Source organism: Limanda limanda, chromosome 2, assembly GCF_963576545.1.
Source record: "Limanda limanda chromosome 2, fLimLim1.1, whole genome shotgun sequence".
NCBI classification, from domain to species: Eukaryota; Metazoa; Chordata; class Actinopteri; order Pleuronectiformes; family Pleuronectidae; genus Limanda; species Limanda limanda.
Window position 1 is genome coordinate 2404402 of NC_083637.1, and position 20610 is coordinate 2425011.

Sequence of the window (20610 nt, forward strand, 5' to 3'; positions counted from 1 at the left end):
TACAATATTAAGAGGAAATAAGTTGCACTGGATGTATATTTTTTAAAGAAGAGAGAAAACATGTTTATATCCTGCTGCTCGTCATATTATTTATATCATTACTACTTGTAAATTAAAAGTAATGGAGCTCTAACATTGAAACAGTTGTGTTGTGTGACTTCTTGGATTTGTTCTTGTCCTGTGTTCTTTTAGCTTCAGACGCTTTCTCTCAGAACCGTGCACTTGCACTCAGATGCACCAGGCGTTTTATTAGTTGGGGAATTCTGACTTGTTTCACAAAGAATTCCAAGAAAAATACATTTAACACGAGCACAGAAACATCGTGAACGTGAGGAGAAGAGCTGAAGCTGGAGAGCAGGAAACGAGTGAGAGCAGGTTGAGCACAAGCAGAGCACGTCTGACCAGAGGGGATCTGAGTGTGAGCACCGGGTTTAGAGTGAAAGCTTTTACAGAATCTGAGAAACACAAACATACGCTCACTGCCTGAGAGCTGAGAGGATTCTAGTTTCCTGGAGGTTTTACACTTGAATTTATGCAGATTCACGTTGGATCTTGTGAATTTGATCAAGTGTATTTTAAAGGTTTTTACTCACTAATAATTTTGTGAGGAAATATAAAACCATGTCGCTCTCTGTGCTGGATGAACATGTGTATATGTAACTCATGTGGATTCTCCTGTGTGTCTGCGGCTCGGTGGCTCTAAGTGCTCTCTGCATGGGGCTGGGGGGGGGGGGGGGGTGGGCGTGGCTCCATCCGGCTGTGTTTGCAGGATCAGATTTGTGCCATTGCAGCAGCAGGAGGAAGAAGAGGAGGAGGAGGAGGAGGAGGGAGGGAGGGACGAGAGAGGAAGACAATGCAGAGGTCGAAGTTTCAGGCTTTGATCCGTGTTTGGTTATTGTTGCTTTAATTTAATAAACAAACAGAATGATGATAATTTGCCTGAAGCAGGTTTCACGGGTCTGAGCTGGTTTTTGTTCCCTAAGGATCAGTTTGAATTCAAGTGTTTAAATACTTTCAAGAACCCTAATCAAGGGGGGGTGAACCAGGGGGAGGGGTGCTCTCTAACGCTGCTCATTGGTTAATGTAACAGGCGCGGAGGTGGGAGGGGAAGTGCCCCCCCCCCCCCCCCCCCCCCCCCCCCCCCAGGAGGAATATATCAAAACCTGCTGAGTCACTTTGCTGCATTGGAGCAATGCACACAGCCAATCAGCTTCCTTCCTTTCGAGGTCAAAACTGGAACAGAACACGTTCTGCTGCAGGATGATGTTCCACCAGATTCTCCTTCTGGAGCAGGACGTTCTCCTGAAGAACCGGAGATCAGTTTGTTATTTTGCAGTATTTCTCTTACGTCTCCTGTTTGCATTTTACATTTAAAGTGAAGTCTGGTGAGGGTTTGTACTTCAGTCAATAAATCCTATTAAAATAGCCTAAAAGGTGAATGGCATTCTGAAGCTACTGAGTAAATCTACTAGTGCAATACTGAAGAAGTAAATTAGCATTTTTATTTTACGTCATTTATCTGACAGGTTTGAAGTATCTTTACTTTGAAAAACAAGATTTTTCTTCACTATAGCCACAAAATAATAATGATCTGATCGGAGAGTGACCTTTTGTATATTGTATTGTACTTCTGTATTCCTGTCACAAGAAAAACACTTTATCACTAAGTAAAGAACAAAGTAGACGTCTGGAATGGAAAGTGAGTCTTTGTCTTTCCCTCAGTTCCACTAGTGAGACCAAACCCTCATGTATGAGATGGATCAGCTTTCAAATCTGAACGCTAATGTCTTATTTAGGACTTTTAACTTCTTCAATGTAGATAGTGTAGAACCTGTAAAAACCCAGAGAAGGTTTGTGGATAAATAAAACACATTGAGATGGTTTGACTGGTTCTGGTGGTTTATAATTTATTCCAGTATGAACACATACTGCTGTGTGCCTTCAACAAACACCACAGAACGGGAGAGAGGCTCAACACAACGACTGACTCTGTAACACACATCAGTGCAGGGTGGGGAACACAACACACCACAGGGGGGGGGGCACTCAGTGATGGCAATAAATCACAGCTGGGACAAGGCAAAAAAAAAACAGTATCTCCCGTCCTCAGGCAAATGCATGACATGCAAGTGACCCGAACAAGTCACATGACGGAGACAATAACCGTTGAAATATTCTGACTTCGAAACAAAAGATCTGCAGAATTGACTGAGTTTTGATTTGTCGTCTCGTCAACAACTTATTAAAATTTAAAATTGCACAGAACCACGGTGCAGACGGCGTGTTGCTTCTTCTCTAAAGAGGCACAGACTTTAGTAGCAGTTACTTCATCACTTCCACATGTAACGTGATTTCTTTCTTTGTTCAGAACTTGTGCAGGAAATAGGAAGGACTGAAGCTGCTCTCAGACATGGAAGAAACTGAAACATGGGTCCGGACGTTTCCACAAAGACTTAAACAACTTGAGTGTTCCAGACATGATGCTCGACGTCCGGCAGGAAAACGGACTCGGACGTTTGCATCGTCACTTACAGGCCTTCTGGAAAAACTGACTCGGACTTCAGTGCATGTCTGAAAGCAGCTGTTGATTACATATACACACAATAATGTAAATGTTAACTCATAACAACAGCTCAAGTGATTGTTTGTGACACATTATGAGGAAATGTGAGGCAGGAAATGGATCAAAGACGTTTTAATTCATATAATATTCTATGGTTCTGCTGAACAGAACCCGACTGTTCAAGTGTTTTCCTAAAGTCATTGCACCTCCCAAAGATTAGTACTTTACCGTGAGAACACAAACACATCCTCCTCCCATTGGTTCAACTGCATATAACCCTGCTGCAGTTTGTCCAATCAGAGGAGAGGTTAAGCAGGGGGGGGCGGGGTACAGGGGGCACAGACACGGTGAGACTTCCTGTGGCGTGCAGGAGGCAGGAAGTGGGCGGACAGGAAGTCGCCCTTTACTGGACCTTGGTGACGGACTCGTGGATGGACTCGGCGACGTAGTCGATGTTCTTGGTGGTGAGGCCGCACATGTTGATGCGGCCGCTCGCCATCAGGTACACGTGCCTCTCCTTGATCATGTACTCCACCTGTTTGGCTGAAAGTCACATGACAACACGGGGACGTCACAAGGAGCGTAGAAGAAGAAGAAGAAGAAGAAGAACTACAGGCGCAGTGACAAGTTAAATTGGATATGAGGAAACTTTTTCCATACTGGTTTTTATGTTAAGATAGATAGATAGATAGATAGATAGATAGATAGATAGATAGATAGATAGATAGATAGATAGATAGATAGATAGATAGATAGATAGATAGATAGATAGATAGATAGATAGATAGATAGATAGATAGATAGATAGATAGATAGATAGATAGATAGATAGATAGATAGATAGATAGATAGATAGATAGATAGATAGATAGATAGATAGATAGATAGATGGATAGATGGATAGATGGATAGATGGATAGTTGGATAGATGGATAGATGGATAGATGGATAGATGGATAGATAACTTTATTCATCCCCGAAGGGAAATTAAGTCGTCATAGCAGCCGGTATATTTGAATACAATAAAATTCAATACAATAGAATAAAATAAAATATATTGAGGTAGAAAGAATAAAAAACAGAAACACAAGATAAATAGGTAGATAAGGTGCAGTGGCAAGATGATGGTAATAGTACTGATGATATGATGGTAATGTTATTGTTAGACAGTATATAAAAATAGTACAGTATATATAGTATAGTAATTATACCAATATAATAGCAGTATATAGTAATAATGGCAGCAACAGTATATAAAATAGTAATAGTAATATAATAATAATAATTAAAACATGTACACATGTATAAATATGTGTATATAGACTTATGTATACAAAGAATATACAGAGAGTATGATATAATATATGATATATAGTAGAGGTATAAATATAAGTATTTGACTATACAATAGGTAATATAATATACTATGAGTGTAAGAATATGTAGACAGAGTGTGCAAAAGACAGTATTATTGTATAAAATGATATATAATATCTTTCACTTTCGATAGTACCACAAAGTACAGAAGCAGATCTACAATCAGATTGTGTGTGAGTGTGTGTGTGTGTGTGTGTGTGTGTGTGTGTGTGTGTGTGTGTGTGTGTGTGTGTGTGTGTGTGTGTGTGTGTGTGTGTGTGTGTGTGTGTGTGTGTATACTCACGGTTGAGGCCGGTGAAGCTGAACATGCCGATCTGCTGGGTGATGTGGTCCCAGGTCCCCGGGGTCCCCAGGGCCTGCAGCTTGGACTTCAGCTCATCCCTCATCAACAGAACCCGGTCGGCCATGGTCTTCACGTTTCCTTTCCTACAGGATTCATATCAGTATCAACATCTTTTACTCTTTAATGTCCACATTGCACCAGACCCCAAAAACCATCATCAGTATTGAAAATCTGAGTTTTCATGACATGAGGAAAAGGGTGAATGACCCGATTCCTGAACCCACACTGAAAACTTCCTACAGGTTACAGTGCTACTCTTCATTATTTTATATGTCAACACAAAAACTTCACTGAAATGTTTTAACTTGCGTGAGCTTATGTGACGTGAAGTGAAAAACAGGATTAGAATCAGGAAAAGTCACCAAGTGAGAACAGGAAAATAATTTCAGTCACACGGTCGATTCTCTAAATTGTGAAACCTGATCCTTAAAATATCCAAGTTAAGCTGTTGTGTATTAAACATCAATTAGAAACTCAGAAGATACTAGTGGTGGGGGGAAAAATCGATTCTGTTCAGTATCGTGATATTTTGCGCCCGCGATTATATCGATACTGTAGCACAAAGTATTGCAATATATTAGGTTACTCTTATTTATATGATTGAGCTCAGTATTCATGTGAGAGGTCTCCTATTCAGAAAATAATTACAAAGGTCCTGTGTCCTGAATGTCCAAGGACAAAGTTTTTGCACTTCAGTTAATGTGTAGAAGATTAACAATTAAATGTGACATTTGAAGTGAGTTGAGCAGTCTTATTTTCCTCATTTTTTGTAATGCCTTTGAATAATATGGGGGACATGAATCGCAATATATCGCAGAATCGAATCGCAATACTTGCAGTATCGCAATATATCGCAGAATCGCAATACTACTGAATCGTGGCCCAAATATTCGCAATACTATTGAATCGTCACATTTTTGCCAATTCCCACCCCTAGAAGATATCAGCGAGCAAAGCTTCATCTTGGTTTCTAACTTGAACATTTGGATCCAGAGGTGAGTTCAGACAGAGCCACCGGGCCGATGTTGGACGCACCATTCAGCGAACAGCTCGGGGGAGTTGAGGGTCCGGCTGACGATGCGTGCTCCCTGAGAGGGGGGGTTGGACCAGGTGGTCCTGACGAGCTTCTCCATCTGAGACAGGACACGGGTCAGATTCTCGTTGTCCTGGGAAACCACCGTCAGGTTCCCCACCCGCTCGTCTGACCAGGGCAGAAGGAGGAAGAGGAATCACGTGACTGATGTTTCTATTGAGTGAACTGTCATGAGAGGAAATAAACTTTTCTATGGCGAGTAAATCCTGATTTCCTAGAACTCAGGGGAATGTGAGTGCGTGTCCACAGGGTTCATACACATTATGACCAATGGATTTCCATGACTTTTCAATTTAAACCAAATTTCCATGACCGAACATTTTGTGAAATCTCGGTGTATGCGTGAAAAAGTGACAAAATGTAGTATTCAAACTAACAATGAGAATTCCAAGGCAGACAGTAAACCTTAAATGACACAAACCCAAGTATTCCTGCTTATATATTTTTAGCGCATTTCTTTAAAAGCATATGAATTATATAAAACATTTAAAGCGTAAATGAACGACATGAAAATATAACAAATTTCCATGACTATTCCAAAACTTTTGGGAGATTCTTTTTTTTCCATGACTTTTCCAGGCCTGGAAAGACACATTTTAGAATTCCATGACTTTTCCAGGTTTTCCATGACCGTACGAACCCTGTAACCAAACATGCACCCGGGTGTGAGTCATGTACTCACTGTACAGGCCGAAGTTCTTGGAGAAGGACTGAGCTACAAAGAGCTCGAAGCCCTCGGACACAAAGAAGCGGATCGCCCAGGCGTCTTTATCCAGACTGCCGGAGGCGAAGCCCTGGTAGGCCGAGTCGAAGAACACAAACAGATTCCTCCTCTAGAGAACCAGAGATAAAGACGTGAAGAAGAGAGGGTTAACGTTCTGGACTTTCTCCTGCTGTTTGCTCACACTCGGAGAATCTCAGAGCAAACTGACTCAGACCTTCTCACGTATAGATCCTCTGGATGATTCAGGGTTTTACAAGAGTGTGAGCACCGGGTTTAGAGTGAAAGCTTTTACAAAATCTGAGAAACATAAACATATGCTCACTGCAGCTCGACTGCAGCCTGAGAGCTGAGAGGATTTTAGTTTCCTGGAGGTTGTACACTTGAGTTTATGCAGATTCACGTTGGATCTTGTGAATTTGATCATGTGTATTTTAAAGGTTTAAAGAACACAAACACATTCCTCCTCTAGAGAACCAAAGATAAAGCCGTGAAGAAGAGAGAGGGTTACCGTTCTGTTCCGAACCAACTGACTCAGACCTTCTCACATACAGATCCTGTGGATGATTCAGGGTTTTACAAAGAAAGCTTTGAAGGAGCAGATATCTCCGACACCTGATCTGAGAACACACCTTCATGATCTCAGCGATCTGCTTCCACTGGTCCTGGGTGGGGTCGGTGCCGGTCGGGTTGTGAGCGCAGGCGTGCAGGATGAAGATGGAGTGTTCTGGAGCTTTCTGTTGACACACCCAAGAGTTGGAGATTAAGAACGGAGACAAATGTGAAATCATGTTCACAGAAACTATTCCTGTAAACGTGTTTTTCGTTCTTTCCTCTGTTTTATATCTCATCTGGATTCTATTCTGATTCTTCTCTTATCCTCGAGTAAACAGCAGTCAGATGATGATCTGGTTTATTGGACCTGAAGACGAAAAACTGTTTCTTTATATGCAAATGTTCAGATCTACTTTCATGAGTCAGATCAGTTGATTCGATAGTTGAACTTCAGTAAAAAAAAATAAAATGCAGGATTCAAGCAGATGTTTCAAGCTGTTAATGAGGAACATCTGACGTTATTCATGTGTGTGATTATGTGACGTGAAGGGAAAAACTGGATTAGAATCAACAAAAGTCACCAAGTGAGAACAGGAAAATAATTTCAGTCACACGGTCGATTCTGTAAATTGAGAAAACCTGATCCTTAAAATATCCAAGTTAAACTGTATTAAACATCAATAAGAAACTCAGAAGATACCAGCGAGCAAAGTTTCATGTTGGTGTCTAACTTGAAAATTTGGATTTTATTTTGTATTTCTAGTGTCATGACTAGGGTTGCAAAGGGGCGGCAAGTTTCCGGTAAATTTCCGGGAAACTTTCTGGGAACTTTCCATGGGAAGTTAAGCTCGGGAATTTTGAAAAAAAAACAAAAAAAATAGGCAAATTAGACGCTGAGCAATAAAAACATCATTCAAAACTCTACTTTTAAAGATGTATGGAACGTTGAGTTTCAACCCTCCACTGTGCATTCTTCCATCACATGCACAGATAACTCCCAGCATGCTTCACTCTACAGCAGGGCTATTGAGGCCTGCTGTAGAGTGCAGGACTAGTCAGGTAAGTTTCAATGATATTACTGGGAAAATATATTAGCATGCTGATTGAGGATTGTTCATCTGTTCATCTAGCATATTTCCATTCATTTATCCATCAATTGTAAAATATGTTTACAGACGATTCCAATTGTTTGGCTAACTATTTATATCTCTGGCATTGCATTAGTGTTTTTTTACAAACTTTTTTCTCATCTTATTCTACAGAACAATGCCACGTGCACTCTCTCATGTGTGGAGACATTTCACCCCATCCAATGTAGAAGGAAAGGCTGTGTACATTTGCAAATACTGTGCAAAGACCTATGTTAAGAATGACACAACGATGCAGAAGCATATAGTCAAGTGCCCAAAGTTTCCTCAGGGCTCAAATCAGCCTATGACAAAACAAAATGTTTATATTTATGTCTGTATATGACAAGGTAAATACAGTTAGTATAAAGTACCAACAACATTTCCAGTTTATTCCCGTTAATTCCTGTATATTCCCATTAATTCCCGTATATTCCCGTTAATTCCCATGGAAAGTTTCCAACTTTGAATATTCCCGGAATTTTGCAACCCTAGTCATGACATATTCTTCCCACGGGTCCGTCCTCACCTCCAGGTCGTCCAGGAGCCCGGTGATGTCCAGGCCTCTGTTAGCAGCGTCCCAGTAGTGGTAAGGCCGGATGTCTTTGAACCCAGCATCAGCAAACACAGCGTTGTGGTTCTCTGGGAGGAAGAAGAACACAAAGCAGATGTTCGACACCTTGAAATGACCACAGCGAGCTTCCTTAGAGCCGACCTACTGACCCCAGGTGGGCGCTGACACGTAGACGGGCGTGGCCGTGTTGTTGGTGCCGTTGTACCAGCGGCGCAGGAACTCGGCCCCGATCCTCAACGCACCGGTTCCACCCAGGGCCTGGACCCCCCCGACCTGAGACACACAACAGCACGAAGGAGAAAAGATGGATTAACTCTCTGAAAATGGACGTCCCACAGGAGAGCATCGTTTATGTCAGGGGTTTCAACCAGGGGTCCGCGGCCCCCTGGTGGTCCGCGACAGTATTGCAGGGGTCCGCGGAATTCGCTCTGATATTTCAACACATTTCCAGATTACTCTTGAATATCGTGAAAAATATCTAAAATAAGAAACATATGTCTAAAATAATATAAGATTAAACTTAAGTAGGCCTCAACTGTTTGTGTGATATTGTATGATTATCATTTGTGACATATTCTGCATTACTTTGTCATCTTCCCTCTTCAGTTGTAGCCCCAGTTTATGTTGATTGTTATTGATCACCGTTTCTTTAACTTTCTCTCAACATGTCAGCTAAATGTCTGTTCATTTAAGTCATGAACGTTATATATTGATGTACATATGGTTCTGAGATGCAGTACAACTACAAACTGCATTTTAATTTTGTTTTCAATTCTTAAGCACTGAAAATCGACCGTTTTTGTTGTTTCTTACAAAGATTTTTCTAGATTTGTTTGAGGTTTTTAAAAACCATTACTTATTGACTGTCCAAGGAACCCAATAGAAATGTATGTAAATGATTTGTTCTTGTCCTTCGGTTCCTGTCTGAATCTACCCTACAGAACCAGGCATGGGACTCTTCTTCATCTTCACTCTGAGATCCTTAGGACTCTCGGTCTGCAGAAAGCCCCTTATTAAATACACATAGATAACTTTGTTGCTTCCAGCCTCTTGTATCTCCAGATTTCCGTCACAATTATTAATTATTTGTGTACGGGACAGCTAAGCTGAAGCACTTGAAGATTCTCCAGGAAATGACATCACAGTCAGCACAAACTTTAACCTGATAGAATCTCATGACCCTGTAGCTGCGTGTGCACACGTTCAGCAGGCTTCTCTCACCCTGTTGTCCTTGATGGCGGCGCTGTCTTCTCCCAGCGCGACCTTGGAGGAGGCGGAGCGGAACTCGGGCAGGCCGAGGATGGGCAGGTACTCGTGGTTCAGGCTGGCGTCCTCCACGATCAGCCGCTCCACCTTCTTCACCACCGGCAGCACCCAGGGCTCGCAGTCGTCGGTGCGGTAAGCTGCCGGGACACAAAGCAAGTAGCGTTGACTTTAACTCAATAGAATAGTTATAAATCTGTGTGTTGCTATTGTTTCAGTATCTTCTCTCGTGGACACAGAACCATCTCTCAGGGTCCAACTGTTTTTTAAACTTTATTTTTAAACAAGAGTCGAATCAAAAAGAACAAATGATGACCCTGCAGTCTGAGACAATAACACCAGTGACAGAGATAAACAGTATTTAATCACATGTCATGAGCCTTTAAACAGACGTATTGTAATTCGTGTATGTTTGCCGATATGAAAACGTATATTTTACAGATAATGCGCAGCAGATGTTTGTGTTTCACATCAAAATGTAAAGTTAAGTTCTACAAAGTTGGCTGAAGTTGTGTTTTTCCTTTTCTTTACAGTTATTTCTAATAAAATCTGAGGTTAAGCTGTTAAATATGAAGATTCAATTACTTTTTTTGTCTGAAAATGTTTGGAAACAATTTTTTTTACACCCCTGTTATCGGTATCAACATCAGCTCCACATGGGCCGGGCTGCAGTCTGTGACTCACTGAAGGTCACCCTGAATAACCAGACTAAAACAAGTGTGTGAGTGTGCGAGTGTGTGCGAGTGTGTGTGTGTGTTGCACATATTTGACTCCTTAAGAACGTATTGAAGCCGGTGCAGAGCTGGATCAAATATCCGGCCGGCACCACAGCTGTAGACCGTGAATGAAAGGGCAGACATATCGGTGAGGTCACATGTTTCTCAGTTTTGGACGAGCGGATCCTCTTGAAGGAGATCAGGTGACCAGTGACCACGAGGACGACCCTGAGGTTTCTGTGCCACGTGTTTTATCTCTGTTCACGCAGCTGAATCAATGGGCTTCTGCTGCCACTGAGAGAGAGAGAGAGAGAGCATCAGACTGTCTCCATGACGTGAACACACCGCGTCAGGTGGGCGTGGCCATGGGCGCGGCGCTCTGGAGCGTTGAGGCGTTGAGAAAGAGCCGCTCTGGATTCAGTCCATGTTAAATGATGTAAATTTTAAATTATCACCTTATGGCATCTGGTCACTGAAGCAGTTGATAGGTTGATAGATAGATAGATAGATAGATAGATAGATAGATAGATAGATAGATAGATAGATAGATAGATAGATAGATAGATAGATAGATAGATAGATAGATAGATAGATAGATAGATAGATAGATAGATAGATTACTTTATTCATCCCAGAAGGGAAATTAAGTCGTCATAGCAGCCGGTATATTTGAATACAATAAAATACAATACAATAGAATAAAATAAAAAATAAATAGGTAGATAAGGTGCAGTGGCAAGATGATGGTAATAGTACTGATGATATGATGGTAATGTTATTGTTAGACCGTATATAACAATAGTACAGTATATATAGTATATAATATAACATAATATATATTTATATATGATAGTAATATACCAATATAATAGCAGTATATAGTAATAATGGCAGCAACAGTATATATAATAATAATAGAAATAGTAATATAATAATATAATTATAACACATGTATAAATATGTGTATATAAACTTATTTATACACAGAATATACAGAGAGTATGATATAATATATGATATATAGTAGAGGTATAAATATAAGTATTTGACTATACAATAGATAATATGATATACTATGAGTGTAAGAATATGAAGACAGAGTGTGCAAAAGACAATATTATTGTAAAAAATTATATATAATATCAATATGGTTTATATGAACAGATATCACATATGATGTGAAGTAAGTGTATATGGAGCGGATGATGATGATACAACACTGTAGCAGAAGTTAACTGCATGTTTGGTTATTTCATTTCAATTCAAATCATTTGTTCTTTAATTGTATTTCTTTGGGATTCATAGAAGCAATGTGAATGATTACTATGATTTCATCAGAGTTTCAGAAGTTGAAATAAGAAGGAAGAACATATTTTTGTAACTAAACCACAGCAGCCGACTCTAAGCTGAAAGACACAAGTTCCTCCAATCCAGACACACTTTTATTATGACTATAATTGTGTTGTTATGAAGTTGTGTACGGCCCTGAGCTGTAGTTATGGGTTCGAAGGAAACCAGGCAATCTGTCAAACCAGATAATGACCGACTCTCCTAGGATAACGACAGGTTATGTTGTTCAATTTTAAAGGTTCCGGGGAAATAATAATAACAACAATTATAACTGAAATACCTTTTTAATTTTCTCTCTCACATTTACTTGTGAACTTTGAGTATGTGTGTATTTAGTATTTTGGCTGGGCTTGCATAGTATAAAGTTAAAGTTGAAAGCGTTGCTCCACAGTAAGACATGCTGAGGCTCCTCCACTGTAACTGTGTGTTTGTGCATTAATGCAAGTTTATTACTGAATTATGATTATTGTATAAAAACACGATGACAGCAGGACAGAAGATCCCAGAAGTCACTGGATGATTTTAATTGACAGGATTTACACTGAGGGCCTGGGAGGAGGATGGTGCGTTCAAGGACGCGCGGAGGAAAGTGGGACAAACCCCAACACCTCCTGTCATGTGTGTTCATTTAAGCTAAATCATGACGAACAACTAGATTAAGTATCAATTAAAAGTAAATTCCAGATAAAAGCATTTTGTTCTTCACGTCCACACAGTTTCCTCCCGCTCCAGAGACGAGGATTCAGAGTTGAGTGGCTGTCAACACGAAGGGGAGGCTACGTGGGGCTCGTTAGCTTCAGAGCTAGTTAGCTTGAAGGTCAAACCTCCGGAGCTCCGCTTGTCTGGACCGCAGAGTCACAGCTCCGGGGGCCGAGCGAGGCCCGGAGCCGGAGGAAGCGGCAGCAGCAGCGGCCACGATGCTAACTCACCCCCGGGGGCGAGCGAACCTAGCATTAGCATTAGCATTAGCACTAGCGCTAGCCAGGAGCTTGTGTCTCTTACCCCCGACTCCCAGGTTGGCATTAGCATTCGCATTAGCAATAGCATTAGCATTAGCACTAGCGCTAGCCGGGAGCTTGTGTCTCTTACCCCCGACTCCCAGGTTGACCTTCTGCGGGTGGCTGTCCTCCCGGAAGTCCGCGGACAGTTTGAACACGGCCACGGGAGGAGCCTGCGGGACTTCGCTGAACAAGGACATGGTTTCTCCGGGAGAAGCAGGAGGTCGCGGCGCGGTGCTGGAGGACGAGCAGACCGGGGAGGATGCGTCTGAACGGCGGCTGGATGGAGGTAAAGAGTCGGGCCAGCGTCACCTTCAGCTCCGGGAGGACGATCCACCAATAGGAGGGCACGTAAAGGTCACGCGGCACAGACACAACCAATCACAGCACAGTAGCCAAAATAACACATTCTCTTTTTATTGCAACTTTTATTTATTTTACGTAACTTTAATAAATATATTTAATCCATGTAATATTTGCTGTTTTTAAATTTATATAATATCCTATTATTTAAGACCGAAATATTAAAGATTAATATAACATAAATAAATATGAATATAAGTCTTTTAATAATATTTATCTTTGGTGTGTCGTGGAGGAGAAGTAGAAAGTTTCTTATAATTAAATCATTTATTTAATTTGACATAAATTCAGATTTTCACGTTATTGCAGTTAGCTCTACATATTACAGATTGATATAAAATATATTAGACTCTATTAACATAATAACAGACCAAGATTTGCGGGGTAAAAGTATAACATTTTTTGTGTTATGTAGCAGGGTAGAAGTAGAAAGTTTGATATTATTAAATAATTTTATTCCGATATGATCCGTTTTAGAATGTATGCCTTTTTATTCTAGATAGCAGCACAGACGGAAATAATACAATAAATATGTGTTTTATTATAATAATTAACTTTTATTTATGTAACATACAATATTTTTAATTAATATTATTGATATTTATTGTGTTTTTTTATTAACCTTACATAATTATTTTTTTTTATAAAAATTATTGGTAGGTGCAACAACAGCAGAGGTTCTTTTTCACTTGTTAAAAATATCACACATTGTTTATTAAACATATTAGTTGAGTTAGAACCTTATATATACAGTCTATGGTTAGAACTAGTATTTCTCTGTGACATGGTGACGTGGTATGAAACCACCACTGAAAGTTAATAAATAATATGAAGATGATGCTCATGTAGCCTCGTGGTTGATGCAGATGATGATTACGACCTCAAAGTTATAACTTATTCAACATTTTCCCTCAAAATTATTAATTAATACCAAACATATTGAGAAATGCATCATAACAGATGAGTGATCTTTACTGTGAGCTTTCCATAAACGCTTTGTGATATGATCAGTAAATTCAGATAACCTGAGATCAAAACATCATGTGGAGTAACAGCAGTACCTGTGTTCTGCCACAAGGGGCCGGTGTGACCACACACAGAATAAGTTTCACTGACACAATAATATGAATCCCTCCAACCCTCATGTATATTCTTTCTGTGTTTAGTTTTGGATTAAATTAACATTATAATAGTGGAGCTGAACCACATCACAGTAATTAATATGTGGAATGAAAGAAAATAACAAGTTATTATATAATTAGTTTAAAAATGTAATCGGCTCTGTAAATAATCAGATTCTTTACTTCTAATCTTGTTGCATAGTGTAAGGTATAATAAGAAGATAGACCTTAAGCTTTTATCATGCAAAATGTCCCTCTAACATATATTATATTATATTACATGATATTATAGAGCTGATGTGGTCATTGGTTATAAGATCATAGAAACACTCACATACACACTCTCATAAACACACATGCACCATGTTCGGTCGAAGTTTACACTGTTAGAAAACATTGTTAAAACATCCAGGTGTTTTTTTTGTATCTCTTCTCCTCTTCCTCTCTTTCTGTCTCCCTCCCTCCCTCCCTTCCTCTCTTTCCCTCTGTTTCTCTCTCTTTCTCTCCAGTGTTTGATCTGAAGTGCTTGATGAATCGTGCACCTTCTTCACGTTTGTGTGACCTCCACTTCCAGTCCTCACATCGTGTTTTTATGTCAGTAAAATGTGACTCTCTGACACACACACACACACACACACACACACACACACACACACACACACACGAGATATGCCACACATCACACAGATCCCGCTGCTCCCCTCTCACTCCATCACTGCCATCATGAGATGATGAGGCCTCCTACTCTCCTCCACTTTTCCCCCTTTTCCTTTCCCTCTCCAGAAACACTCCTCTGAACCATCAACAGTGTTGAATTTCAAAGCGGCGAGGGCCTAATGCTGCCGGTCGGAGCTGATTGAGCCGATTTGTCGACATGATGGACGTCTTGTGTCCTCGGCTCCTGCCCTCCTGCTGACTGCAGGCTACAGGGCTGACAGAGGCTTCTCAGGCAGAGCAGCGAGTGACGTGAGCGTCGGACGGGAACGACCTGCAGACCAAAACACTGATCTGTCTGGAGTCTGAGTCAGGATTCACAATAAGTGTATTTACATTTCAGTTTACTGAGTCCAGTTTACTTTATGTGCACAAATAACCATTTCACTCATCAGTCATTGAAATGTAGTTGTTTATAAAGTTATTTCTTACATTTGGACCAGAAGCAGTTGATTCATGACTCGATTTAGATTAGATTAGATTTCTTTATTTTATCCACACAACGGGGAAATTGACTGCTTACAGAAAATAAGAGAAAACAGAATTTAAGTAACAGTGCCGAAGCACAATAAAAAAGATCACAATATGTACACTACTTAACTACACAATGAGAGTACAGAAACAAACAACCTGCAAAACAGACACTGTGCAAAAGCAGGTACTGGGGAGAAAGTGGAATGATGTAAGTGTTATTGTAATGAAAACAAAAATATTATAAGTAATATTGCAACAGTAGTGACCATGATACAGAAAATAATTAAAAAGTAAGTGACCATAATATAAATAATACTACAAGATAGCATAATGGAAAAATAAATATTGCAATGTAACCATTATAAGTGACCATGATATAAATATAGATGTAAAGTGTTGAATATTATTGTCTAGGTTGAGCTCATTGGTCTTTAACCTTCTTTGGATCCCAGTGTGAACGCTGTAAGAAACAAGGTTTAACCCCTCATTGTTTCTTCACTTACAACCTGCTGCCATGTTTGGATTCACAGAGCGACCTATGTTCCTCTAGAGCAGGGGTCTTCAACGTTTTTCCAGCCAAGGACCCCCAAACAGGTGGAGAGATGGAGCAGGGACCCCCTATTATATATATTGTATAAAATTGTGTTTTATATTAAACTGGGCCTATTGCCATGTATAAACATAACTACCCTGTTATTGTGCATTCAATACTAAGCTATTCAAATATTACACGGGTTCATATATTCATGTTTTTAATTTTAACATGTGCAAGGTACAGGGTGGCCATGCCACTGCCATTTATAAACATACATCTTGCATACAACACTGAGCTATTAAAGTAATTCACAGATTCATGTTTTTATTTTAAACATACATGTAGAAGAGACAGTGAATCCTCAAGCTATCTGTGGATGGAACACATACTCCCACATTAGTGAGATGTCGGACCCTGATGGGCAGCACACAACTTATCTAATCTTGGACGGATGGAGGTTGTCAGGCAGAGGGTCAAATCACCCTCACAATATGTTGGATGCATGTTAATGTGTATTTTAAGACATTTAAATTTGTGGGAAAAAAATTGGTTTGAAAATAAATTTAAAAATTATAAAAAATGTAAAAAATTGTCTAATAAACCAAAGATTTCGCGACCCCCCTGCAGTACCTCCGCGGACCCCTTGTTGAAGACCTCTGCTCTAGAGTAACGTCCAGGTCACATGACTCCCGCCTGTATCCGTTTTTCTGAACCTAGCCTGAGTTTGCCGGATTACTCAAAAACTACTGGACGGTTTTCCATGAAACTTGGTGGAAGGATGTGGATCAAGAGAGAAGCATTGAACTTTGGTGCAGGTCTGGATCTGGGGGTGGATCCAGGAAATCTTCCTCTGGTTCTGTAACCTGGTGAGATAGAATGTGTTCCACTGATTTCTTAGAGAATAATTCATGGATCTTGAGGAAAAAAAATCTGAGAAGATTAAGGGACTGATGTTTATGAGATTGCTGCAGATCCTCTACTGAGTGACACATATGAGGCCGTGCATTATAACACCACAACATCCAGCGTTCACATGTAATAACTATTATTATTGAAGTATTCTCATGAACATGTTTATTTTTCATAATTTTCAACTAACCAGCATCTGGAATCAATGAGCAAAATTGGAACAAGAAGTCATCGTTATGTATTTTTTACTTTCCCCAAAATATATAGAGTATGTAATACAGGTGGGAGGAGGGAGGGGGGGTAAGGGGGGGGGTGTAGGAAGGGGTTAGGGGTCAGGGAGTGGGGGGAGTCAGGATGAGGAGGTGGTTGAGGTAGAGTTAAGATGAGAATGGACATTAGGACGAGCTCCGTCGTTTAGAAATAAAACATGAAAACATCTTCCCTCCTCCTTCTCTCTCTTCTTCGGTTTGTTCCTCTCCTCCTTGTCCTTCTTCTCTCTCTCCTGTTGCTCTTTCTTTTCCTGCTTCTTCTTCTCCTTCTTCTCCTTCTTGACCTTCTCTCTGTACTCATTGGTCTTCAAGGCGAGTCTCTGAAAAGACAGAGACAACATAAGTTTCAGCATTTTCTTCTTCACAGTCTCAACATGAAGCAGATCAATCAGTAAAATTCAAATCTTAAATGATCTGATGAAACGTACCTGAAGCTCAATGTTCTGCTGAATCAGGAGATTTAATTCTTCATCCATCTTTCTCTCTTTTTCCACTGAGTCCTCCTGCTCAGCAGACATCTTCTCCTCTGCCTCCCTGATCTGGTTCATCAGATCCTGGATCTGCTTGAAGCTGGCCTCCTGTTCCAGGACGCTGCACCTCAGCTTCTTCTCATAGTTCTCCTGCAGATCTTCAAATTTGGCCTTCCACTCGTTCTCCACTATCACCTTGTCCAGGTCCTCGAGCTGAAGATCAGCGCTCAGGGAGAAGTTTTCTTCCTCCTTCACTTTCAACGTCGTCTTTAGATCTTTCAGCTTCTTCTCCAACTCTTCCTCAGACTTCTCGATCTTGAACATGTCCTCTCTGGCCTGATGCAGCTGAAAGGCAGTAGAGGCTATCTGCTTCCTCAGAGTTGCGTTGGTAGCAGTTAGCTGTTTCTTCACAGCATGGCGGTCCGCAGCCAGACCAGCGTTTTCTGCAGCCAGGTTTTCCAGAATAGCCTTCTCTGCCACATGCTCCTTTATAACTGTGATCGCAGCATCCAGCTTCTTCTTCAGCACCATGTTTTCTTCAACCAGTGCAACGTTAAGTAAATTCTTCTTCTTCAGAGCGGCGTTCTCTGCATCCAGCTGCCTCTTCAGAAAGGTGTTTTCTGCAGCTAGAGAAGCGTTCTCTGCCACCTGCTCCATCAGAGCTTTGTTCTTAGCAGCCAGCTTCCTCAGTGACTGAAAGACACAAATAAACCTATAACAGTCACGTCCTAACTTCAGATATATTCAAAGAGACAGAGATTATTGATCAATTTTGGTCATTTACACACACCTGCTTTTAAAGTCTGTAAAACTACAGTAAAGTAACATGAAAAAATAAAAGACAATTGTGTTTTGAAGGTTAAACTAATAACAGTTTTAACCTGGAGTCGCTCCTGCTTAAAACAAAACGTACTTCCTCTCTTGAGCAGTTGGACCTCTTCATGTTGGATGAACGCAGGCGATCCCGTGGGACAGAGTTGTTGTAAAGTGTATTTGCTGTGAAGCGCTGGTCTACTGACGGTTGTTTATCGCGGTTTCAGGACGGTTTAAAGAAGATTCTCGTGCAGCCGTCCACTTGAAAAATGTCTCCTTAGATGTGAGTTAGTTGGCTTAGATCTGGTCTGGCCTTGATCTGACGTGGATCATCAAAGCACACTGTTTGGAATTATTTATTTGATCTGAATTAAACTGTACAATAAACACAAATACACTCATGTCCCCCAACATGCCTCATATCATATAATCACTTCAAGACGTTGTACACAATACTAAACTTTGGAATATTATTTCTCTCTCCACTAGGGTTGCAAAATTCCGGGAATTTTCAAAGTTGGAAACTTTCCATGGGAATATACGGGAATATACGGGAATATACGGGAATATACGGGAATTAACGGGAATTAATGGGAATAAACTGGAAATGTTGTGGGTAATTTATACTAACTGTATTTACCTTGTCATATACAGACATAAATATAAACATTTTGTTTTGTCATAGGCTGATTTGAGCCCTGAGGAAACTTTGGGCACTTGACTATATGCTTCTGCATCGTTGTGTCATTCTTAACATAGGTCTTTGCACAGTATTTGCAAATGTACACAGCCTTTCCTTCTACATTGGATGGGGTGAAATGTCTCCACACATGAGAGAGTGCACGTGGCATTGTTCTGTAGAATAAGATGAGAACAAAGTTTGTAAAAAAACACTAATGCAATGCCAGAGATATAAATAGTTAGACAAACAATTGGAATAGTCTGTAAAAATATTTTACAATTGATGGATAAATTATAATGGAAATAGGCTAGATGAACAGATGAACAATCCTCAATCAGCATGCTAATATATTTTCCCAGTAATATCATGGAAACTTACCTGACTAGTCCTGCACTCTACAGCAGACCTCAATAGCCCTGCTGTAGAGTGAAGGATGCTGGGAGTTATCTGTGCATGTGATGGAAGAATGACCAGTGGAGGGTTGAAATTCAACATGCAGCTTGTGCTGCATTCCATACATCTTTAAAATTGAGTTTTGAATGATGTTTTTATTGCTCAGCGTTTAATTTGCATAGTTTTTTTTTTTTTCAAAATTCCCAAAATTCCCGGGCTTTATATTCCCGTGGAAAGTTTCCGGAAAGTTTCCGGAAATTTACCGGAAACTTTCCACCCCTTTGCAACCCTACTCTCCACACAAACACACTCACACACACCCCACGTCCCTTCGAAACTGTCTTTCAAGCTTCAGATGTTTTTCTTCGTCTCCATGTTTCATGTGTGAAACATCAGCTTTCATGTGCGTCAGCCACTGTACGTCTGTATTAAGCTGTAAGCCTCTTCTCTATGGAGGCTGTTCGGGGAGGTCTGGGGGTGCAGGGGCTTCGAGGTGGGGTCAGGGGGGTTTCATTGTCAGGACAGTAATTATCAGATTTGCCTGGGCCCCAGCAGGAGCAGGACACACACACACACACACACACACACACACACACACACACACACAGACACACACACACACACACACACACACACACACACACACACACACACACACACACACACACACACACACACACACACACACACACACACACACACACACCAGCCCCGGGCCAGCCGAGGCAAGGCTGAGAGCAGAGAACCGTCAGCGGGACAAGTTGACAGGCCGACCCCCCCGGGGAAGACGATAGCCAGCGCTGCTCTGACAGCTGCTTAGTGGGAGATTCTGGCTGCTCATGCTCAGTAACACAAACGCCAACAATCTCTGACACACACACACACACACACACAGAAACACACAGGAATGCCGAAAACACCAAGAAATTCAAATCAACATGTGTACTGTACATGAACGAATATGTGTACACGTCTAAGTCAAGTTATAAGTTGGACCTACAATAAGTGATTTCCTGGCCACATGGGGGCAGTAGAAACATTTCCTGCCATGTGATCATAAATATTTTTTCTATTTTAGCTCCAGATCATGTCTATGTGGAGGAAACATTTTTGAACCATGCACGATTTGTGTGTCACTTATCATAAGATTGGGACTAATTTTCTCATATAAATTAATATAATCCCTG

At 40.7% G+C, this 20610-nt stretch overlaps 1 protein-coding gene across 1 annotated transcript; it reads right to left on the minus strand.

The window, feature by feature from the left end:
- Positions 1-1881: 1881 nt before the first annotated feature.
- LOC133016504 (aspartate aminotransferase, cytoplasmic-like) lies at positions 1882-12992 on the minus strand. Its single transcript, XM_061083513.1, has 9 exons — positions 12772-12992; positions 9575-9756; positions 8503-8626; positions 8309-8421; positions 6730-6834; positions 6059-6209; positions 5319-5484; positions 4224-4366; positions 1882-3106 (listed from the first exon to the last, which is right to left on the minus strand). Exons 1-9 carry the CDS (start codon positions 12878-12880, stop codon positions 2967-2969), a joined length of 1233 nt encoding a protein of 410 aa, XP_060939496.1. The 5' UTR covers positions 12881-12992; the 3' UTR covers positions 1882-2966.
- Positions 12993-20610: the final 7618 nt, after the last annotated feature.